Raw genomic sequence first — 20,227 nt, forward strand, 5'->3', positions numbered from 1 at the left:
AAAACACCAGCACTGAAAGGACCAAATTAGCGGCGCGCAATCAAGTGTGTTTGGCAACTATTACGTCATAGTTGTTAAACGTCACAGAAACAGCCGAACGACCGAGAGGAACTTGAGTTCAAGGACCCGCATATTCTGTTTCATTTTTTACTCAAAAACTAAAGTTTAAAAATATGGCAACCACACTGGAATTATACCTAACCAAAGTACAGTTTCTAAGGAAATTATTAAATATGTTGAAAATTTATCTTTAACAGGGAGGCCTAACTAAAATTATTTAGCGCTCTCTATCGGATCATGATTGAGTTAATGTAGCTATTCTACGATATGTTGAATGTTACAACTGGATGATTTGGGACTATTTAAAAGTGAAACGTAAAGGAGGTTGAAACTGTACGTGGTATTCCCAGTGGGATCTAATTAATGATTTATACCTGTTTTAACTTCTGAACAGTGTGTCTACAATACATCTTAAAATTCCATTAGCTTTATTACTACTAATAATAAAGTACTGCTGTACGATTTCTAAGTGACAAGTTAAAAATCAAATACTGAAATAGTAAATGACGTCAGTAACTGCTATAAATTTAATAATTATGGTCATATTAGTATTACTAATGACAGTAATGGAAATAAAAATGTAAAAATCCAAGTAATACTCACTGAGGCATTTAATTAATTTTAAGAACTCAGTGTGGTTTACTCGATTAACTGGAACTTTTTGCTTTCTCGATTCCAACCAATGTAATTTTCTTAACAATTCTGTGTGATTGTATGGAAAGCTTTTTGAAAATTTGATATACATCATACCAAAATTAGTTACATTGTCCAGAAAACGAATAACATTCTGAAAATTTTAATGGATTAGTAATGCAAGACTTCTCTTTGAATATGTGCTATCTTTCATTTGTGATCTCATGCTTTACACTGAATGATTTTGTAAAGCTTCTTTTGTCAGACTAGAATTTTCCCACTATAGAAGTAAGACTAATTTATAATTTACAGGACAATTCTTATTGCCCCATTTCAAAATAGTAGAAACATTATCAACCCAACACTATTTAGGCACTTTCCCACTGTCTATTGGCCTACCAAAAAATAAAAGAAAGAGAGGTTTAATATCTGATCTTTGGACTTTAACATCCTTGCAAAAACCATGTATCTCGAGTAGAAACAGCCATAGCCAACATGGCACCTTGTACAGTTCATACATTTGTTATCCTCTTTATTCAGTTTTTTTTTACTTTTCATTGACTTTGCTTACCAGATTCTCAACATTTACATATATCTCTAACCATACTGCTGATAAAATGACATTTATGTATGTATTAAACTTAAAGATTCATAAAGAAAGTAGTAGGCATCACTGGGCACTCTTTAGTCATGCCTTAAGTTAAAGGTTGTATTTAGTTTTTTGCAATTAATAATATTTGTGAGGTGCTTTTTCCACCACCAGACCAAGAGCATGGTTTGCCTAACACTAGGGTCAGCTGTGCATCATAGTGCTTTCTTGTTCAACTTCACCATTTTTTCAAAATTCCACCATGATATTAACATACATAATTCAGTACATTTCCAGTGTCTTCCATGAAATTCTCACAGTCAGGACTGACATAAACAAAAGAGAACAGTTAAAAGCTCAGCCAACTTGTAAGGGCCCAATTCCTTTTTTAACATTTGTTTGAATCGGCATGCTTAGGTGGTTAGGACGATCGACTCGTAATCTGAGGGTTAAGGGTTCAAATCCCCGTCACACCACACATGCTTGTTCTTTCAGCTGTGGGACATTATAATGTGACACTCAGTCCCACTATTCATTGGTAAAAGAGTAGCCCAAGAATTGGTGGTGGATGGTGATGACTAGCTGACTTCCCTCTGGTATTACAGGTGTAGATAGCCTAGTTGCTTTGTACCATAAAACACCAAACCAACCAACCCTCTAGTCTTACACTGCTAAAGTAGGAAAGATTAGCACAGTTTGCCCTCATGTAACTTTGCACGAAATTCAAAACAAACAAACAAACATTTGTTTTATCATTAACTTACATGAAACAAAAAGGTTCTAACTAACGGTGTTAACATTATCGGCCAGCTCTTTCTCATAAACCATTTTAGGTTACATAACTTCCTTTTTTCCAAATTCCTAGTTTTTAATATAGTTATATGTATCTTTCATTCTATCTGGAAATTGAAAGTTACACATGTGGCATTTATCTCTCATTTCTGTTTTTATGCCATAATTAAGTCCAATAATATTTTTGTTATCCGTTGTCAACTTTGGTCCTATTTTAATTTTTTTGCACTACCTTGACTTTTTTTTTACCTTGACTAAATTTTTATGCCTATCTCAAATTAAAATCAATATATTAAAATAAAATTCCCAAATCTGTCCCACATTACCTTTTAACTCATCACTATTATTCGTATTCCTTTATGCTATATTATGATGTCAATAGTTAAAGAAGATACAAGTAGACTATAGTCGATAATTGTGTAATTCTAAATCATTGATTAGTTTGTGGAATCAGTTGCTATCAGCAGTAATGAAGTGTAGCACTATAAGATTCATGAGAAGGAATGTATTCTTTTCTGGAAAATAAAATCTGAATCTAAAGTTATAGTTCCTTTTTTCCAAATTCCTAGTTTTTAATATAGTTATATGTATCTTTCATTCTATCTGGAAATTGAAGTTACACATGTGGCATTTATCTCTCATTTCTGTTTTTATGCCATAATTAAGTCCAATAATATTTTTTTATCCGTTGTCAACTTTGGTCCTATTTTAATTTTTTTGCACTACCTTGACTTTTTTTTTACCTTGACTAAATTTTCATGCCTATCTCAAATTAAAATCAATATATTAAAAATAAAATTCCCAAATCTGTCCCACATTACCTTTTAACTCATTATCACTATTATTCGTATTCCTTTATGCTATATTATGATGTCAATAGTTAAAGAAGATACAAGTAGACTATAGTCGATAATTGTGTAATTCTAAATCATTGATTAGTTTGTGGAATCAGTTGCTATCAGCAGTAATGAAGTGTAGCACTATAAGATTCATGAGAAGGAATGTATTCTTTTCTGGAAAATCAAATCTGAATCTAAAGTTATAGTTCCTTTTTTCCAAATTCCTAGTTTTTAATATAGTTATATGTATCTTTCATTCTATCTGGAAATTGAAAGTTACACATGTGGCATTTATCTCTCATTTCTGTTTTTATGCCATAATTAAGTCCAATAATATTTTTGTTATCCGTTGTCAACTTTGGTCCTATTTTAATTTTTTTGCACTACCTTGACTTTTTTTTTACCTTGACTAAATTTTTATGCCTATCTCAAATTAAAATCAATATATTAAAAATAAAATTCCCAAATCTGTCCAACATTACCTTTTAACTCATTATCACTATTATTCGTATTCCTTTATGCTATATTATGATGTAGCACTATAAGATTCATGAGAAGGAATGTATTCTTTTCTGGAAAATAAAATCTGAATTTAAAGTATTACTTTTATATAGGGAAAATGTCCAATGAAAGTTCTTGAAACTTTAATTGATCTCGTGATCTGTATGTTGCATTAAATCCTGAAGCATCTTTATGTCCTTATACCATTTAACCACCATCTTAAATTTGTCAGAATCATCACTGTATATATAATTTTAAAAGTCAGTTAATTACTTAAAATTTATGAGAAATACTTCTCACTTCTTATTTATAATAGTACTAGTAGAGTTATATTATTCCAAAGCATTTTTTATGAGTAGTCTATTCTAATTCTCTTCAATTAATTACTTTTCAAGCTGATTTTCTTTGATATGCTCTCTTTGTTTTTATTTTCATGTTTGATCAATTGATTTTGAAACTCTGAATTTAACCTAATGTAAAGTGTAATATATTTAACCTTTCCATAAATACTTCTGCTAATTACTTGTTTTTTTCTTTTTCTTGACATCTCACAAGAAGGGGGAATATTAAGGTGGAAGACTTCTTACCTACACATGTAGTGGTAGATCATCATTTTGTACTGTGCACACACTGGTTGATATTCAGTATATAGTTTACACAAGATTAATATATATAAGAAATGTTGCGAGTAGGAGTTATAGGAGCAGGAGCTGCAGGTCTTGTTGCAGCTCGGCATCTAGCTGCTCAGTCTGACCTCTTTAACTTTGTGGTGTATGAACAGACTGGTGAGGTTGGAGGAACGTGGTATTATCGAGATGAAGTAGGCACAGATGAATTTGGCCTTCCTATTCACTCTAGTGTGTATAAAAATATGAGGTAAGAACAAAATTGCTAAAGTTAATATGAATTTAAGATATTATAAGTATTGTTAAATATTATTTGTCATGTTAGAAAATTGTACAGCTTAAAAAAAAACTAAATTTGTGATCATGTTCAAAGCAAACTTTGGACAAAAATATTTTGAAAAAAATTTTTTATGTATATAAATCTTCCAATCAGTAAATACCCCTTAAGGCTACATAAAAATCTGAAATGAAAAAATTACATGTTCAGATGGTCTTAATTTTGAAGTTTTGGTTTACAACACCTGTCTTTTGTTCCATTGTACAAATAAGTAATTAACACCTAATTTTATCCATATTGAGTAACATTAGTGGTTTTTTTCAAGGCAGTAAAATTTTAACTTGTACTTCCAATTATGTCTGCAGATTCGACAATCCTTGAAGGCCCTAGATTTATTCTTGAATATTCTTGCACAAGAATATTACAGCATATTCTGGAATATTTCAGAGTATTCACATTATTAAGAATGTTCAAGAACACTTTACATATAAATAATCTATGCTGTTACTTCTGGAATATTCTTAATCATATCTTGGAACTTGTCCTGGCATGTGTTTCAGAAGACTGCATGAAGCTTTCTCGTGGTTCAGATATTGCAGTTTTCATTCAGTTCCACTGGTCTTGGGAATATATTGACCAGTCAAGTTATGAAATTACGACTGATTGTAATAAAGTAGCAGATGCAACAGAAGAAATTAAGAACAGTGTAATTTAATTTATTACAAGACAACTTCAGTTAAACCATCCTAGAGGCAATTATTGAGAACCTCTTTAACTAACCATAACCTTTCTTGAGCAGAATAATTTACACCACCTAAAATACTGCATCATGCACAATGGATGACCAAGGCATTATATTCTCTCAAGGTCAGTGGCTGTGAGTAAAGAGGACTCCCTGAAATCTGCATTTTTGTCTTTTAAACTTATCTTAGAGCATAGTTTACTGGTCCTAATGCTATTTCTTCTCCTTTCAATATTTTAACTTCTTACAAAGTCTTTTAAGTATGAAATGGAAAATTCTCCTCTATCTAAACCTGCCTGTCCAAAATTATCTGGATATCTGTGATAACACAATGAAGAACTCTTTGGTTTGGCATTCTTTGATTCAACTGTACTGACAGAAACAAAACAAGCAATGGTAAAGGACATCCAAGTGAATATCTGGAAGCCTAAGGAAAAATCAATTGAAGATTTTCTCATGAAGAACACAATAGACTTCTTCAAATATCTCAAAATTCCAACAGGATTTCTGGATTATGACTGTGAGTTATAGGAGCTTAGAAAAAATCCATGTGGAGGCATTGCAATACTTGAATGTAGTATATGACAATAGTGAAAGAAATATGGTCCTTACTAAGGATTATAATGTCATCATAAAAAGAATGGAAACAATTCCTTTGAATTATGCAAGATCATAGAAACTTTTCTAACAGTTGAATGGGAGCAATAACAACACAAAAGAGACTAACCACACCAAAATTATATAATTATGTAATTGCACTATTATACATGCCCTAAAATAATAATATACTTTTAGCAGATCATTTATAATACATAACAAATATGTACCAGGCCAATGCAGTCTAGAACTTCAAACTCATTGAACAACCTCTAAATATGGTCCAAAATGGATGATGTTTGATATTTAATTTTTTTTTACAATATTGGAATAAAATCAGGGAATGAGAGCATTAGAATTTTTAAACTGGAATTTTATCTGCAAATAATTTTCACTCTATTACCCATGCCATATTTATCTTTTTAGTTAGGTATTCATAATTACTAAATCATATCTCAGCAAAGATGTTGGTTTAGTAAATTTTGTGCTAAAGAAAGTGAACTGTTAATGGAAATGTTTAGTTAGATATAAAGTTTGTGTTTCATTTATTCTATTTTGGCAGGACATATTTGTTAGATGTTCTGTGTCTGTAGAGAAAAAAAAACATATTACATCAGTATCTCAGAATTTCTCACTTTCTTTAAAATAAAAAATCGAAATCTGCCAACCAAGATCTTAAACTTTAAATTGGATATAAGAGTGTGTAGTTTCTAATATTATTTATCAACTTATTTTTATACACTGCAAATAGATTTTCTACATAAATTATATCCTTAAAATATATATATTATTACTTCTGTGGTACATTTGAAGACATCTTGTGTTGCACTTAGTTTGAACTAGTATTTAAATTTAACAAACTGTGTAATCCATGATGCATCAGTTTGATCATTAGTGTTTGCTGTGAAGAATCTGGAAGTAAAATAAAACATTCTGGTCAAAAGAGAAAAATGCTGGAGAAAATCTATTTGTTCTTCTTATAAATCTACTTGCAACACAAAAAAAAAGTTTGAATGTTTTTCTTTTTCTTAACATTGCATATTAAAGTAAAATATTCTGGGACTTTGAGAAAGTAAAATAAAATGCACTGTTGACACATTTATTTACATAATTTGTGTAAATTTACATGCATAATGTTTATTATTATATCTGTGTTAAATGTGTTTATTTCTAGATGCAAATTGTTTTGCAAAAGTTTGAATAAATGTGTTGTCAAAAGGCATTTGATGCATAAGATGCAAAACACTGAAACATGGGTTCTTAGTTGCTCTATTCTCTGTTCCCAGCTGATAGGTATTTTTCCAGTGTGAAATGGAAAACTAGATGTATGTCAGTATTAATAGCATACTTAAATTATATAGATATGTGTGTGTGTGTGAAGAATGTAGATGTAAAATGCTATGTAAAAAAAGCTCTTTTACTCAAAATTACTAAAGTTTGTTGGCTACATTCTAACTTAACTTTAAGGTACTACTTGTAGCTTTGTGGATGATATTAATTTGAAGATAGTAATGTGTGGCAGATTTGTTATTATCATCCTTGAGTGTAAGCTGTGCAAAGTAGTGAAAAGAAAGGAGAACATGATAGTTTGCTCAGACACAAATCAGTAAAGAAGAGATATGGTACTTTTTATGTCTTTACCTTTTAACCTGATGACATATTATAGAATTTACCATACTTAGGTACAAAAATTACTATGTCATGAATATAACAAATTATTTGTGCTAGTCATTCATTCTGAAGCAAAATTATTTGAGTGGTAAAAATTTACTTTGAATGGACAAGTTATTATTTTCCTATTTTATATTTCATTTAACATTTTTATGATGAGTAAGAGCTCTAAATGTGGTATATTCAAGTAAAACTGAGTTAGAGCAATGGGACAAATCTGTTTAATAACAGATTTAGTCAAGATACTGATTTGAAAGTAATGCTGTATCTCTGAGTAACTAAGTATTAAAAATGGATGAAATAGAGACTGAGCACAAAAGAAACAAAACTATATCACATGCAAACACAAGCAAAGTGCCTTTTTGACACGGGATGATTACTTTTACTTAATTTTCTACCTTCAATTGGTCAAACTGATTTCATGTAGCAGACTTTTTAAAAGATTAGCACTACCCACATGTCTGGTCATTCTTGGTCAAGTGTATGTGAGACCATAACCTAAATATATTTCCTGAATAACCATTGAAGGACAGTGTTGTAAATATCCTTGCACAAAGTTCAATATTGCAGCAATAAACATTCATGTGCATAACAAGTATTGTCCACTCAAGAGTAACAAATGAACAAAGACAAATCAAACAAAATCAGCATAACAAATTTCTCAGCAAAATGTGATGTGAAACCTTCACCTGTGCAGAATAAATGATAAATTCAGAATGATCATTATAATATTACAAAAATAGAAAAATCCATGGTATGCTTATCATATACAACATAAATAAACTTTCATATCAAAGTGATATGATTTATTAATTTATGATATAATTGAATATTGTTGTATTTTAAATAAGTTTAATATTTGCATAGTGTTCATACACTCAGTGACTTTATTAGGTACACCTGCTCTTTAATGCAAATAGCCAAACAGTGAATCATGTGGCTGCAACTCAATACATAAAGCACACAAACATGGTGAAGAGGATCAGTTGTTGTTTGACCAAACATTAGAATGGGGAAGGTGCACAATCTAATCGACTTTGACTGTGGAATGATTGATGGTGTCAGACATGGTAGTTCCAGCATCTGAGAAACTGCTGACCTCATGGAATTTTCATGCACTACAGTCTCTAGAGATTGCAGAGAATGGTGCTAAAAACAAAAAAATCCCATGAGCAGCAGTTATGAGTGTACAAACACCTTGTTAATGAGGGAGGTCAGAGGAGAATGGCCAGACTCGTTCAAGCTGATAGGATAGCCACAAATACTCAAATAACCACTCTTTACGATAGTAGTGCACAGAAGGGCATTTCTGAACACACAACATGTCAAACTTTGAAGCTGATAGACTACAGCAATAAAAGACCACGTTGGGTTCCACTTCTGTTAGCTAAGAACGGGAAGACGAGGCTACAGTGGACGTGGGATCACCAAAACTGGGTGATTAAAGATTGGAAAACATCACATTGTTTGACCAATTTTGATTTCTGCTGCAGCATGCAGATGATAGGGTCAGAATTTGGCATAAACAGCATGAATCCATAGATCCATCCTGCCTTGTGTCAACAATACAAGCTGGTGGTGGTGGTGTAATGATGTGAGAATTGTTTTCTTAGCACACATTCAACCCCTTAATACCAGTTAAGCATTATGTCAGTGCCACAGCATACCTAATTATTGTTGCTGACCATGTGCATCCCTTTATGTCTACAAGCTACCCATTTTTCCAATGGTTACTTCCATCAGGATAAGGCATCATGTCACAGTGCATGCATCATCTCAAGCTGGTTCCACAAACATGACAGTGACTTGAGTGTACTACAATGGTCTTCACAGTTCCCAGATTTTAGTTCAATAGAGCACCTTCGGGATGAGATGGAACGGAAGGTTCACAGCATGAATGTGTGGCCAACTAATCTACGGGAACTGTGTGAAGCTATAAAGTCAGCATGGACCAAAATCCCAAAGGAATGTTTCTAGCACTTTGTTGAATTCATATTTTAAAGAATTCAGGCTGTTATGGAGGGAGGCAAAAGTGGGTTCTACATGATACTAGATAGGAGTACCTGATAAAGTGGTCACTGAGTGTGTGTATATATATATATATATTGTTATAAAGTCAGTCAAACAAATAATTCATTTTGTAAGTAAATCTTTTAAAGAACTCCAATGTTTTATATTTTATTTTAGTAACTAGAGTAAACAAAAGCAGTCAGAGAGATTACATACCCTTGGATCTGTCCTGTATAAAGTTTGAATGCATTTATATTGAATGACATCAAACTTTATCTTAAATATTCATAAAATTCTTCTCAGCTCCAGAATAATCTACAATCTGGATCATGTTTCATAGTGTGATGTGGAGTCTCAACCTTAATGTTCAAAGAAGAGTTAATAGAAATCTCATCACACTTTACACAGTTATTAACCCCAAACCTCAAAAATACCCAATGTCATGTTCTAAAAAAATCTTTCAAAGTGATACAGAATCTCAATTTGGATCAAATTTGGGAAGGACTGTCCTTTACTGACTTCCCATCTTGTGTAAAATTTTTGTTTACCTGTGAAGAAACAAAGATGGACACACACAGATGTGGTTGCAATACCAACATCTATCCTCTGGGAGCGAGGGTAAACATATGTTTACTGATTTACATTAATTTGCATGTTAGTTTGAGAAATAAATGTCTTAGAAGGGTTTGTTGTAGTTTTTTTTGATAAATTGTTATGTAACCACTAATTGTAACTTTATTTTGAATATTTTTAATCCAATCATTGTGCATCATATGGGACTTAAAGAATAATGAACTAATTACAGAACAAATATACCCAAAAACATCATGGCATTTCCAGATTTTCCATTTCCAATTAAGGAAAACTGCTGTTTTGTACACCATACTGAAGTTCATTCATACCTTAAAGATTACACCAAATATTTTGATGTGGCTAAGTTTATTCAGGTAAGATTTTTATTTTGTATAAAAGCCAGAGTCGATAGAGATCTTAATTTAAAGAAGTACAACAAATGGAAAGAATAACATTTCTATGGATTTCTTTCAAAACAGTGCCCTTTCCATCTGTGCTAGTTTTGTAGATCATTCTTCCAAGACTTTTTCGACAAGTGTCATGCTGAATTAAGTAATTGTTGCCCATTTTACCTTTTTACATCATGAAAACTCTGCCTCAATAAAACATAAAATTATATGTTTTTTCTGACAAAATTAAAAATTTGCTGATATTTTCTTCAAAGTGCAGTATGTACATTCTCATCTTTGTGTTCATCATTTGGATAGCTCTTTTCTCGTAGAGCCATTACTTGATGATAATTACATAAAATTCATAGCATCTCACATTAAACTTCCAATTATTCCAAACTGTTACATTTTCCATAAGTAAATGATCTACTTTTGCAAAGTAAGTTTTCATGTGTTGTTATTTGCCACACATATTCTTTGAGTACAGTATAATAAAATCTTATTGCATGTACTTGTAATTCTGCATCAGAATTTTATGCATATGAAACTATTTCACTACCTTGTTTTTAAGTATTTAGCTCATATATAATACATTTGGGGTAAAAGAAAATTGAGAATGACATAAATTATCTGGTTTTTATGCCACTCTTTTTAGCTTCTTTTAACTCATTTCAAAAGATTAAATGTTTAGTAAGATTATTTTCAACTTTTTTTTTCCTTTTTAGAAGTCCATTCTAGTGCAGACACAATTTGGAGCTGTCTTAATAATCATAGTCATACACGTATACATATAAATATATATACATATATTTGAATGTATTGTATCTTGCAGAGTTCAGTTTCTTGTTTGTTTATAGTTTCATAGTTATGTCCAGGAGGTCAGGCCAGTTACTAATAACACTGGACAAATACTTTGGAATATTAGTACAAAGAATTTAGTGACCAAGGTAATAAAACAGCAAGTATTTGATGCTGTCATCATTTGTAATGGGTAAGCATATTATTTAATTATTTAATTTTTTCATATTCAAAATATACCAATTAAAATTTCCATATATAATTTTTCTTCAGATAAACTTTTCTTCAGATTTTGCTGATGTGTCTCATCATCTGGTTTTGAAATAGTTCCATTCCTCTATTGAAATTAAATTTGGTATTATGTGAATAACATTACAGAAATGCACTTATTTAGTGTTTTTATTTGGAACTAAATCCACAGAAAGGTCTATTTATATTTACAGAAGGAGGAAGTTTACATTATCATTGTAATATAGAATAATTATTAGGAAATCCTACATTCAGGTAAATGTAACTACTTTGATAGTGTCAAATTCACTAAAGATTAGTTGGTACTACATCTGTATTTTTTTCAGTCTGAGTTTAAAATCAAAAGTTGTTATGAGTCTTACTGTTATTAAAACTGAAATTGTTTTCCTGAGTCAAAAAAGTACCATATTAATCAGTTAATGTTTTTTTTATTTCATTTATCATCTTTGTATAATTATACAAACTATGTTTATACTATTTAATAGGATCGCTTGTCTCTTTATAACACAACACAAGCATCTGCATAGTTTTTTTTCCATTTTAATCTATTCATCTGTTTATGTATTGTGACTACTTTATTGTCTTGTAAATATTTACAGTTAATGATGGTTTCAAATTGAACATATAAAAATATAAGTGTAATCTTTCTGAAAATATTTAAAAGTAATAATAGCTTCAACTTTATCACTCTAACTTTCATTAACCTTGTTGGAAATAAGTTGAAGAAGATAATGTTGTATCCTTGACACAACTACAAACATTGCTTCGTAATTAATTTGCTGAAGATGTTTTTGATTTTGTGTTTTTAGTAGGTTTACTAAGCCCAAGTATCCTGATATAAAAGGAATAGAATCATTCCCAGGCTGGGTTCTCCACAGTCATGATTACCGTGTTAATGACCCCTTCAAAGGAAAGGGAGTAGTTATCCTTGGAGGTGGCCCATCAGGTATTGATATCTCCAGAGAAGTTGCAGAAGTTGCAGAGCAGGTAAAATTCATGTTTTTGTGCAAAATTTAATGCTTCACAAACAGGTTTTTGAATTTTTAATGCTATTATTACAAGAAGTAAAGAAATTTCATATCTATTACCATTCTCATAACTACTGAAAACTTGATATATTCTTCCAAAGTGTTTAAAAGTGACATACAATCAAACACATTTTGTATAACCTACAGAATCACTGTGATTTATCCTGTATATGCTTAAAACTACAGAGCATTCATACTTAATATTTACTTAGAGCAACATAGAAATAATGGTATTTTTCTTTTGTGCAATGACTCTTTGATTTGAAGTACATCTGGAATGCATTTCTTACAAGAGTGTACTCAGAAAAGTTATTTTACTCTTAAATGCCATTAGTAAAGTGCAAATGATTTAGTGCTAAATTTACTCTTCATGATGTATCATGATTTTAAAGTTTGAAAAGACTGCTTTGAGAATTTGCAGTTTGGGAAATTGAGTAACTTACCAAATTTAGTGTTACCAAATGCTACTGTTTTAAATTATTCCAACTCTCAAAATAATTAGAATGTTGCCATTATTATTTTTGATTAATTCAAAATTGTTTAGCTTACTATTTTCAATTATCCCTGTTCACAAAAACAAATACAGTGTGGTAAGCAATTTTGGCTGCAGTAGGAACTGAACCCAAGACCATCAAATCACAAGCCTCCATCCCCAATAACCAAAGCTAAACAAAATGAAGGCAAAAAAAAACACAAGGAGTTGCATGGCTAAAATTTGGCAGGGCACAAGCCCCAATACATAACTTTGTGCTTAACAACACAATAGCAATATTTCAATTACTTGGAGATCTGGAACTACCAAAAATAGTACAAGTCAGTAGTTAACAATTTCCTCATTTCAAAGGGTGCTTCTTATAGATACTCACATAAATATATAAAGAATATATTTACTCTATTATATCATTTTTACCCATTAGGCATTATCTTTGTTTATTGTGGTTAAAGGAGAATAATACATCAAATTACTCAGAATCAGTTGTAACATTATTTAACATCTTAATACTATTCATGGAAATATTTTTATACACCTCATTGGCAAACAAGAAAATTACATTGTAATGACTTTGCCAGTGTTAAGTATATTTAGGCAGTTTAGATGTTGTAGACTTTTGTCTTCTGATATGACTACTCGCCTATTTCTACAGTTACAGCTATTTCTCCATTTGACTGCTTCTTAATGTAAATTTTTGCTCATGACTAGCTTTGAACTTCTACCTAATTCCACCTGTATATCATATGGTTCAGCTGTGTTTAACACTCCTACGAAAAGTGGGGCCTAATAGGCCTAATATTAATAACCTTTCAAGTTGCTCTGGGGCCTATTAGGTCCCACTTTTCGTAGGAGTGTTAAGCATACAAATTAGCATGCAACAACCCTCCACCAATAGTAGAGCAACACACCCTCTTATTGCAGCTTATTTTTATGTAGTTGTACACAATTTTCACTTCTTGATTTGGCATGATTGTGTTAATATCTGATACTTGATTTTCAACAATTTTTAGTACATTTTTTACAGTCTGCAGTTTCTTAGATTTTTTTTTTACTTTTCAAAGTATTTTTTTCAAATGCACATCTGATTTGTATTTAACTTTGATTTTAAATTCTCTTGCTCACTCAGTTTGGTAGTCTATCAATATCTTATGAATTGACAAAGGACAATCAAATCAAGAATAACTGTAACTGTCAGTGGAGGTAAATAGCTGTTGGAAAGTATTAACTTCAATGGACAGCTCCTGCCTGTTTTTTGAGTAAAATGACATTTTGACTTCTGTATTGAGACCTTTTGTTTGAAGTTAACTGTGAAATATCTTCTTGTTGCTTAATATATTCCTGTGATAGAGTTCCTTCGTGAGTCCTCATTTTTCTGGGTGAGTTCTGGAGGTAAATTTTGTGTTGTAGTAGATATTCTGTGAAGTTTTAAAGACAGTCTTTGTCAAATGTAAATGGTATAATTTGGTGTAAAGATATCCTTTAATTTTCATGGTTTCCCAATGGTTAGCCATTTCCAGAATTTGGTTTCAATCCTTACCTACGATATGAACAGTTTTATTATTATGTTACACAAATGCTGATTTTTCTATATGTGTCAGTCTAGTTGCATTGTTATGTTGTTTAAATCTCGGTTTATGGTTTGCTTGTTTTCCATTGTATGTTTTTTTTCACACAAGCACAGTATTTTGCAAATTAGTTCATTTTGTGTTAACTTGGTGATAGGTTATTTCACTTTCATAGGGTGCTTTAGAAGTGATTTTTAAAAACATTTCCTATAAATTAAAATCATCTTCAATTTTGTTACTAGTGTAAATTTATTAGACTGTGTAAAAGTTATTTGCAATGATTCGTCATTTAATAGTTGGTTTATGAATATTGATTGTATTTGTAGTATAAATAACTCCTTTTGTGTAAATGTGTTTTATATATACTGCAATGTTGAGGTGATCATATTATCTCTTTATGGATGTGTCCAGAAACAGCAAAGTTGAGGAAGTCTTAAAGCTGTGGTTATCTGCATGGCCACATTAGAAAGGTGCCTTCTGTGTTGTGCTTCTATATCTTGGTTGCTAAGGTACTTTGAGATATGTGTACTCACACAGAAAAACTTGTACACAGGAAGGAACTTTTTTCACAGGACTGTGCTAAATAACAAAAAAAATACTATACATCTAACATCTTTAACTTCAATGGAAGAAAGACTCCATATGAAAGCTGAAACACTATCCCTCTACTATAAACAAGCAGAAGAATTATGATTACATTATATGTAAGTCTATTAATGATCAGTTTTAAAATATTGAATATTGTCAGTCACACATACAAACAGTGTGCAAGATTCTTAAATTATATATTTTTAATGAATAGATATATTTAGGTTATAACAAAAAAATCCTGATTATTTCACAATTTATAAGTAAAAATAAACGAAATTAATAAAATAAACATATATATATATGTTTGTCAGTCACTGGTCTCATGCATTTATATTAAAATGTACAATTTATTTTATTGCTTCTAACAAAAGAGTCTGTGTAAAGTTTGCACATTAGAATGTCAAAAATGTACTATTTGAAGTATGCCACTAAGCATGACTAAAATGTTTCTAGTTGTTTTATTGTAGCTTTTTAAATATTGACATATCAATAGAACATTCAGTAATAACAAATGAAAACAGACAATGTCATTAAAATTAAAAAAAAAGCTCTGTGGATGACATGTTGGTATAAAATGTATCATCTTAAAATCAAACCATAATTAATTTTTGGAATTACAGTAGACCATGGTCTACATTTTCATGAAAACATTGGTTTATTATTATTTCATTATCTTGTGTGTGAAACATAATAATACCTGTACACTTCCATATTTTTCCAGTTTATGAATATTGCCTTGTGTGACCATTATAAAATTATTTTTAGTTTTTTAAAAATGTAAACCCTAAGTTGAGCTTATTCAGTACAAATTGTAAAATATATACTAAATCCAGGTCATTCTTTTGATCTTTTGACTTTGAAAATCATCTTTGTCAATCTAGATATTCAGAGTGTAGAGAAAATAATGAAGTTGTAGTAAAAAATACATGTATGTATCAACCTTGTTAATTAAGATATATATTAAATTTACTATGTAGGCCTATTCATGGGTTAATTCCCAAATCAAGAATTACCTTTTAGTGAATTGTAATTCACGATTTGGCAATTAACCCATGAATAGGCCTATGTAGTGAATTGAATATAATATCTTAATATCTTACCTTAATATATTAATATAATATCTTAATTAACAAGGTTGATACATGTATATATCAACCTTGTTAATTAAGATATTATATTAAATTTACTATATAGGCCTATTCATGGGTTAATTGCCAAATCATGAATTACAATTCACCAAAAGGTAATTCTTGAACAAAAATCTTTAGAACTCAAGAATTGTTTTTAACTATTGGTACTGTTTGCTTTATTTACAAGTACCAACTGACATTTATATTTCTTCAGTTCTCGAATGAAGTAAACATTACATTGATAAATTCTATACCAGAAACATTAAAGTTTTATGACGTCTTAGTTACCCATATGTAAACATGTTTGTTATAGTTTCTACAAAAAATTGATTTTTTGATTATTATAATGCAAATGTATGTAAACTCACTAAAATTGTACTTTTTTCTTCTTTTTTATCTACAGGTCCTATTTAGCCATAATTTAGATAAGAAGTGTCGTGAAAAGGTACCACAAAATTTTACAGAGATATGTGGTATTTCAGAGATTAATGGATCAGTGGTTAAATTTATGAATGGTCATCAGTTTGAAGCAGATGTTCTTTTGCTCTGCACAGGGTATAACTTTGACTATAAGTTCTTGCATCCAAAATGTAATGTGTCAGTTAGAAATCAGCGAGTGGTTCCTCTCTACAAACACCTCATTCATTGTGAGTTCCCAACAATGGCCATTTTTGGTGTGCAGAGCTTAACATTACCTTTTCCACTCTTCCACCAGCAGGTTCTTCTTTTTCTTAAAGTCCTAAGAGGATCAGTAAAATTACCAAGTGAAAAAGAAATGAGAGAAGATGCAGATGCTGATTTTAATTATCGCATCCAGATGGGCTTACCTGCAAGATATGCACATAAAATGTCAAATGGACTTTTGTGGAAATATGATGATGATATTTCCAGGCTTGGTGGTTTTCCCCCAATTCCTAAAATTGTTAGAGATCAGTTTAATAGCTCTTCATTTGCATGTAGTTAAATGGAAATATGTTACTAAACAAAACTTCTTCACGTAATACGTTAATTTGAAGATTTCATAGAAAAGTACAGATGATCAGTTACCTTATGATGGTACATGGCATCTTTCTCTTTTTGAAGTACAAACATCATTATCAGTTGTTATACAGGGTGGCCTGTAAGTCCCTACCCATCCATATGTTATGTTATATTCAATTACGCATGTAATAATAATAATAATGAGTTGAAGGCAGCTGTTACCACGGCATGTGGAACAATAACCCCTGCTATGATGAGGAAAATGTCTCACAGAACATGGCACTGCATAATATTATGCAGCGAGAATGAGGGACAGCACACAGATACACTGGATACATAAGATATATGGATGGGTAGGGACTTATGGGCCACCCTGTATATATATATATATATATATATCTGTGTGTGTGTGCGCACACGCACACATAATAAGCGGACAGTACATATGTAACCAGCATGGAAGCCCAGACCAAACCCTTTCCCTTTATATAAAGTGAGTTTAGATGTTCAACATCATCATGTGTTATTTAGCGATAGTGTATAATCAAATACAAGATAGCTAAAAAGATTGAAATGTAGTAAGAAAATGATGTACTAATTTAACTAGTAGCCAAGTTTGCTAGTTTCTATACACTCACTTGGACTAGTCTCATTTGCCCTCTACACTGCTGTTTGAAGAACAGAAACAGAATTACAGTGCAGTTGTTTGAAAAAAGAATTTAATCATAGTATATCAGCAGACAATATTCTTCATACCCTATAGAAATTATTTTATAATTTAATTTTTTTTATTTTTGACAAGTTCAAAAGTCAGTTTTTGTCACCATTTTGAGTTTTGTGTACCAGTAGTGTTTTTTTTATATGTTATACATCTCTTTCACATAATAAATAAAAATCAGATTGTTAGCAGTTTATAAAATTTGTGAGTCTGTTTCTGTCTGTGACATATTTTTATTCAGATTACTTATGTTTTATTCATGATCATAGCCTATTTTGTATTTACAAGAGAAAGTATCTTTCAGTTAGTAGTTGTTAACCATTCCAATTGTCATATTTAGTAATATTCAAAACAAATGACATAAATCATATCAACCAGTCAAGGAGATGGGTATTTATGACAATTTTACTTTTTGTTCAACAAATTTTAAGAATAATTAAAGTGTTTTATCCATAAGTTCAACTACAATAGATATTTAAGTCACCTTTTAAAATACTAAATCTATTCTAATCTAAAAACCTATTACCTGCCCCTATGCATTCCAGGATAAATACACATGTGGTGGCTGTTATGCCACTTATATTGTTAAAACTATATGCCAGTTACACCTGTAGGCCTGCAAAGATATTGTAATATCAAGCAGAACTGTTAATAAACTATCAAATCCACCAAACTTCACACACAGTGAAAACACTTCCCACCCCCTCTTGGTTACAAATTTCAAAGTCATCTCATATGGACTAAGCAACATTGAACTTTCAAATAAAGAAGGCTTATGTATTGTAAATGAACTCCCAAATGTAAGTAATAACACAACTCCACTACAATTAAGTATGTTGTGAATACTTGTATAATATTGTTGCTTCATCCTATCCTTTATTTGTTTGGTTGTATCTTAATTTACTTCATCCTTTTATTCTCTATTTTAATTTTCTTTTATAAAATGTTTAAACTTTATAAGCATTTGTACCTAATTATCTTCTGTTCAGTATAGTATGCTGAAAGTGGAATATGTATACTATGAAAATTCAAGAACTAAATGTTTGTTAATGCACACACACATCAAAAGTTAATTGTTACTGTGGTCATTTTGTTGTTCACCATTAAACATTAATTCCTATTGAATGAATCTTTTCCAAAAAGGAATATGCAGTTATAGGCAAATGGCTGGAATGATAGTTTTAACAGTGAAAGTAAAGTATCTGAAACCAATGTGTTTTTTTCAACTTTCTAAGTCTGCAAATAAACACACTTGTGTCAGAATACCTGACAAACCTGGCATAGGATGCCACCTTTCCAACAAGTCAAATTTATGCTCTGCTAGATCTGCCCCAGTCTAGAGAATTGTGTGCTTCAACTTTGTGGCAACAGTTTGGGAAAGGCCCTTTTTGTTTCAGCATGACAATGCCCCCATGCACAAAGCGAGGTCCATAAAGACATGGTTTGCTGAGGTTGGTGTGGAAGAACATTAGTGTCCGACCTCACTGATGCTCTTGTGGCTGAAAAGAAGCGAATTCCCACAACCATGCTCCAAAATGTAGTGAAAAGCCTTCCCAGAAAAGTGGAGGCTGTTATAGCAGTAAAGAGGGACCAACTATTAATGCCCATAGTTTTTGAATGAGATGTTCAGCAAGCAGGTACGGACGTGATCGTCAGGTGACTACACAGCTTTGGCCATGTAGTGTACTTTGAATGTATCAGATTCACAAAGTATGTGTTTTGTGGGTGAATAATCAAAAATATATACCATACCTTTGTTATTATCTGTTTCAAGGTGAAATACATACTGTGAAATAACTAGTGGTTCCTGGGTTTTTAAGAAAAAAGATTCTCCAAATGTTGCCTGATATGAAAATCTGAGAATGTCACTCAAGACTGTCAGTCTACAGAAGCAGTTTTCCTAGCCACATTCAAAGCAAAGTGTAGGTATCAGTACAGACTCTGTAGTGTGTGTGTGTGATGTTTCTCAGTGAAAAAAAAAATGCAGTGAAGTCAGAAAAAAAATGTGACTGAGAATAGTTGGATCTCTATTGCAAGGAATAGCCATGGATATTGCTGGAAACATCCCAGAGACAGATCATAATAATCTGTATTTGCTTTTCATTACTGATTATATCACAAAGTGGGTAAAAAGACTATTCACTTACTGACACTTCAGTGCATTTCATGACAAGTTAACAGCATTGGATAGAAATTGGAAAAATTAGATTTATACTTACAGCACTGTTTGATTATTTTATTTGTATCAATTCAACTGATCCTAGTAAGATAGAAGAAGTCAGAGACTGGCTCCAATTTACAAACTGGGATCTTGTTTTATATAGTTCTGATGTACTGTTGTGTTTTCCGGTAAAACCAATTTTCTGACAAGTATC

At 31.2% G+C, this 20,227-nt stretch overlaps 1 protein-coding gene across 3 annotated transcripts; it reads left to right on the top strand.

The window, feature by feature from the left end:
- Positions 1-289: 289 nt before the first annotated feature.
- LOC143237300 (uncharacterized) lies at positions 290-18,053 on the top strand. 3 transcript variants are annotated; one of them, XM_076476386.1, is made up of 6 exons: positions 290-393; positions 3,973-4,290; positions 10,143-10,284; positions 11,157-11,290; positions 12,156-12,333; positions 16,557-18,053. In XM_076476386.1, exons 2-6 carry the CDS (start codon positions 4,094-4,096, stop codon positions 17,115-17,117), a joined length of 1,212 nt encoding a protein of 403 aa, XP_076332501.1. In that variant the 5' UTR covers positions 290-393; positions 3,973-4,093; the 3' UTR covers positions 17,118-18,053. The 3 variants fall into 3 exon arrangements, with proteins under 3 accessions (XP_076332501.1, XP_076332502.1, XP_076332503.1); XM_076476387.1 differs by having other exon boundaries at positions 317-393; positions 3,970-4,290; XM_076476388.1 differs by lacking the exon at positions 290-393 and adding an exon at positions 435-453 and having other exon boundaries at positions 3,970-4,290.
- Positions 18,054-20,227: the final 2,174 nt, after the last annotated feature.

This window comes from Tachypleus tridentatus, chromosome 13 (genome assembly GCF_004210375.1).
Source record: "Tachypleus tridentatus isolate NWPU-2018 chromosome 13, ASM421037v1, whole genome shotgun sequence".
NCBI lineage: Eukaryota > Metazoa > Arthropoda > Merostomata > Xiphosura > Limulidae > Tachypleus > Tachypleus tridentatus.

Bases quoted from the DNA above. Each gene is read 5' to 3' on its own strand.
- LOC143237300 (XM_076476386.1), top strand. From the start codon at position 4,094: ATGTTGCGAGTAGGAGTTATAGGAGCAGGAGCTGCAGGTCTTGTTGCA. The intron at 4,291-10,142 runs GTAAGAACAAAA...AACTAATTACAG, and splicing joins AGTGTGTATAAAAATATGAG to AACAAATATACCCAAAAACA. The intron at 10,285-11,156 runs GTAAGATTTTTA...GTTTGTTTATAG, and splicing joins ATGTGGCTAAGTTTATTCAG to TTTCATAGTTATGTCCAGGA.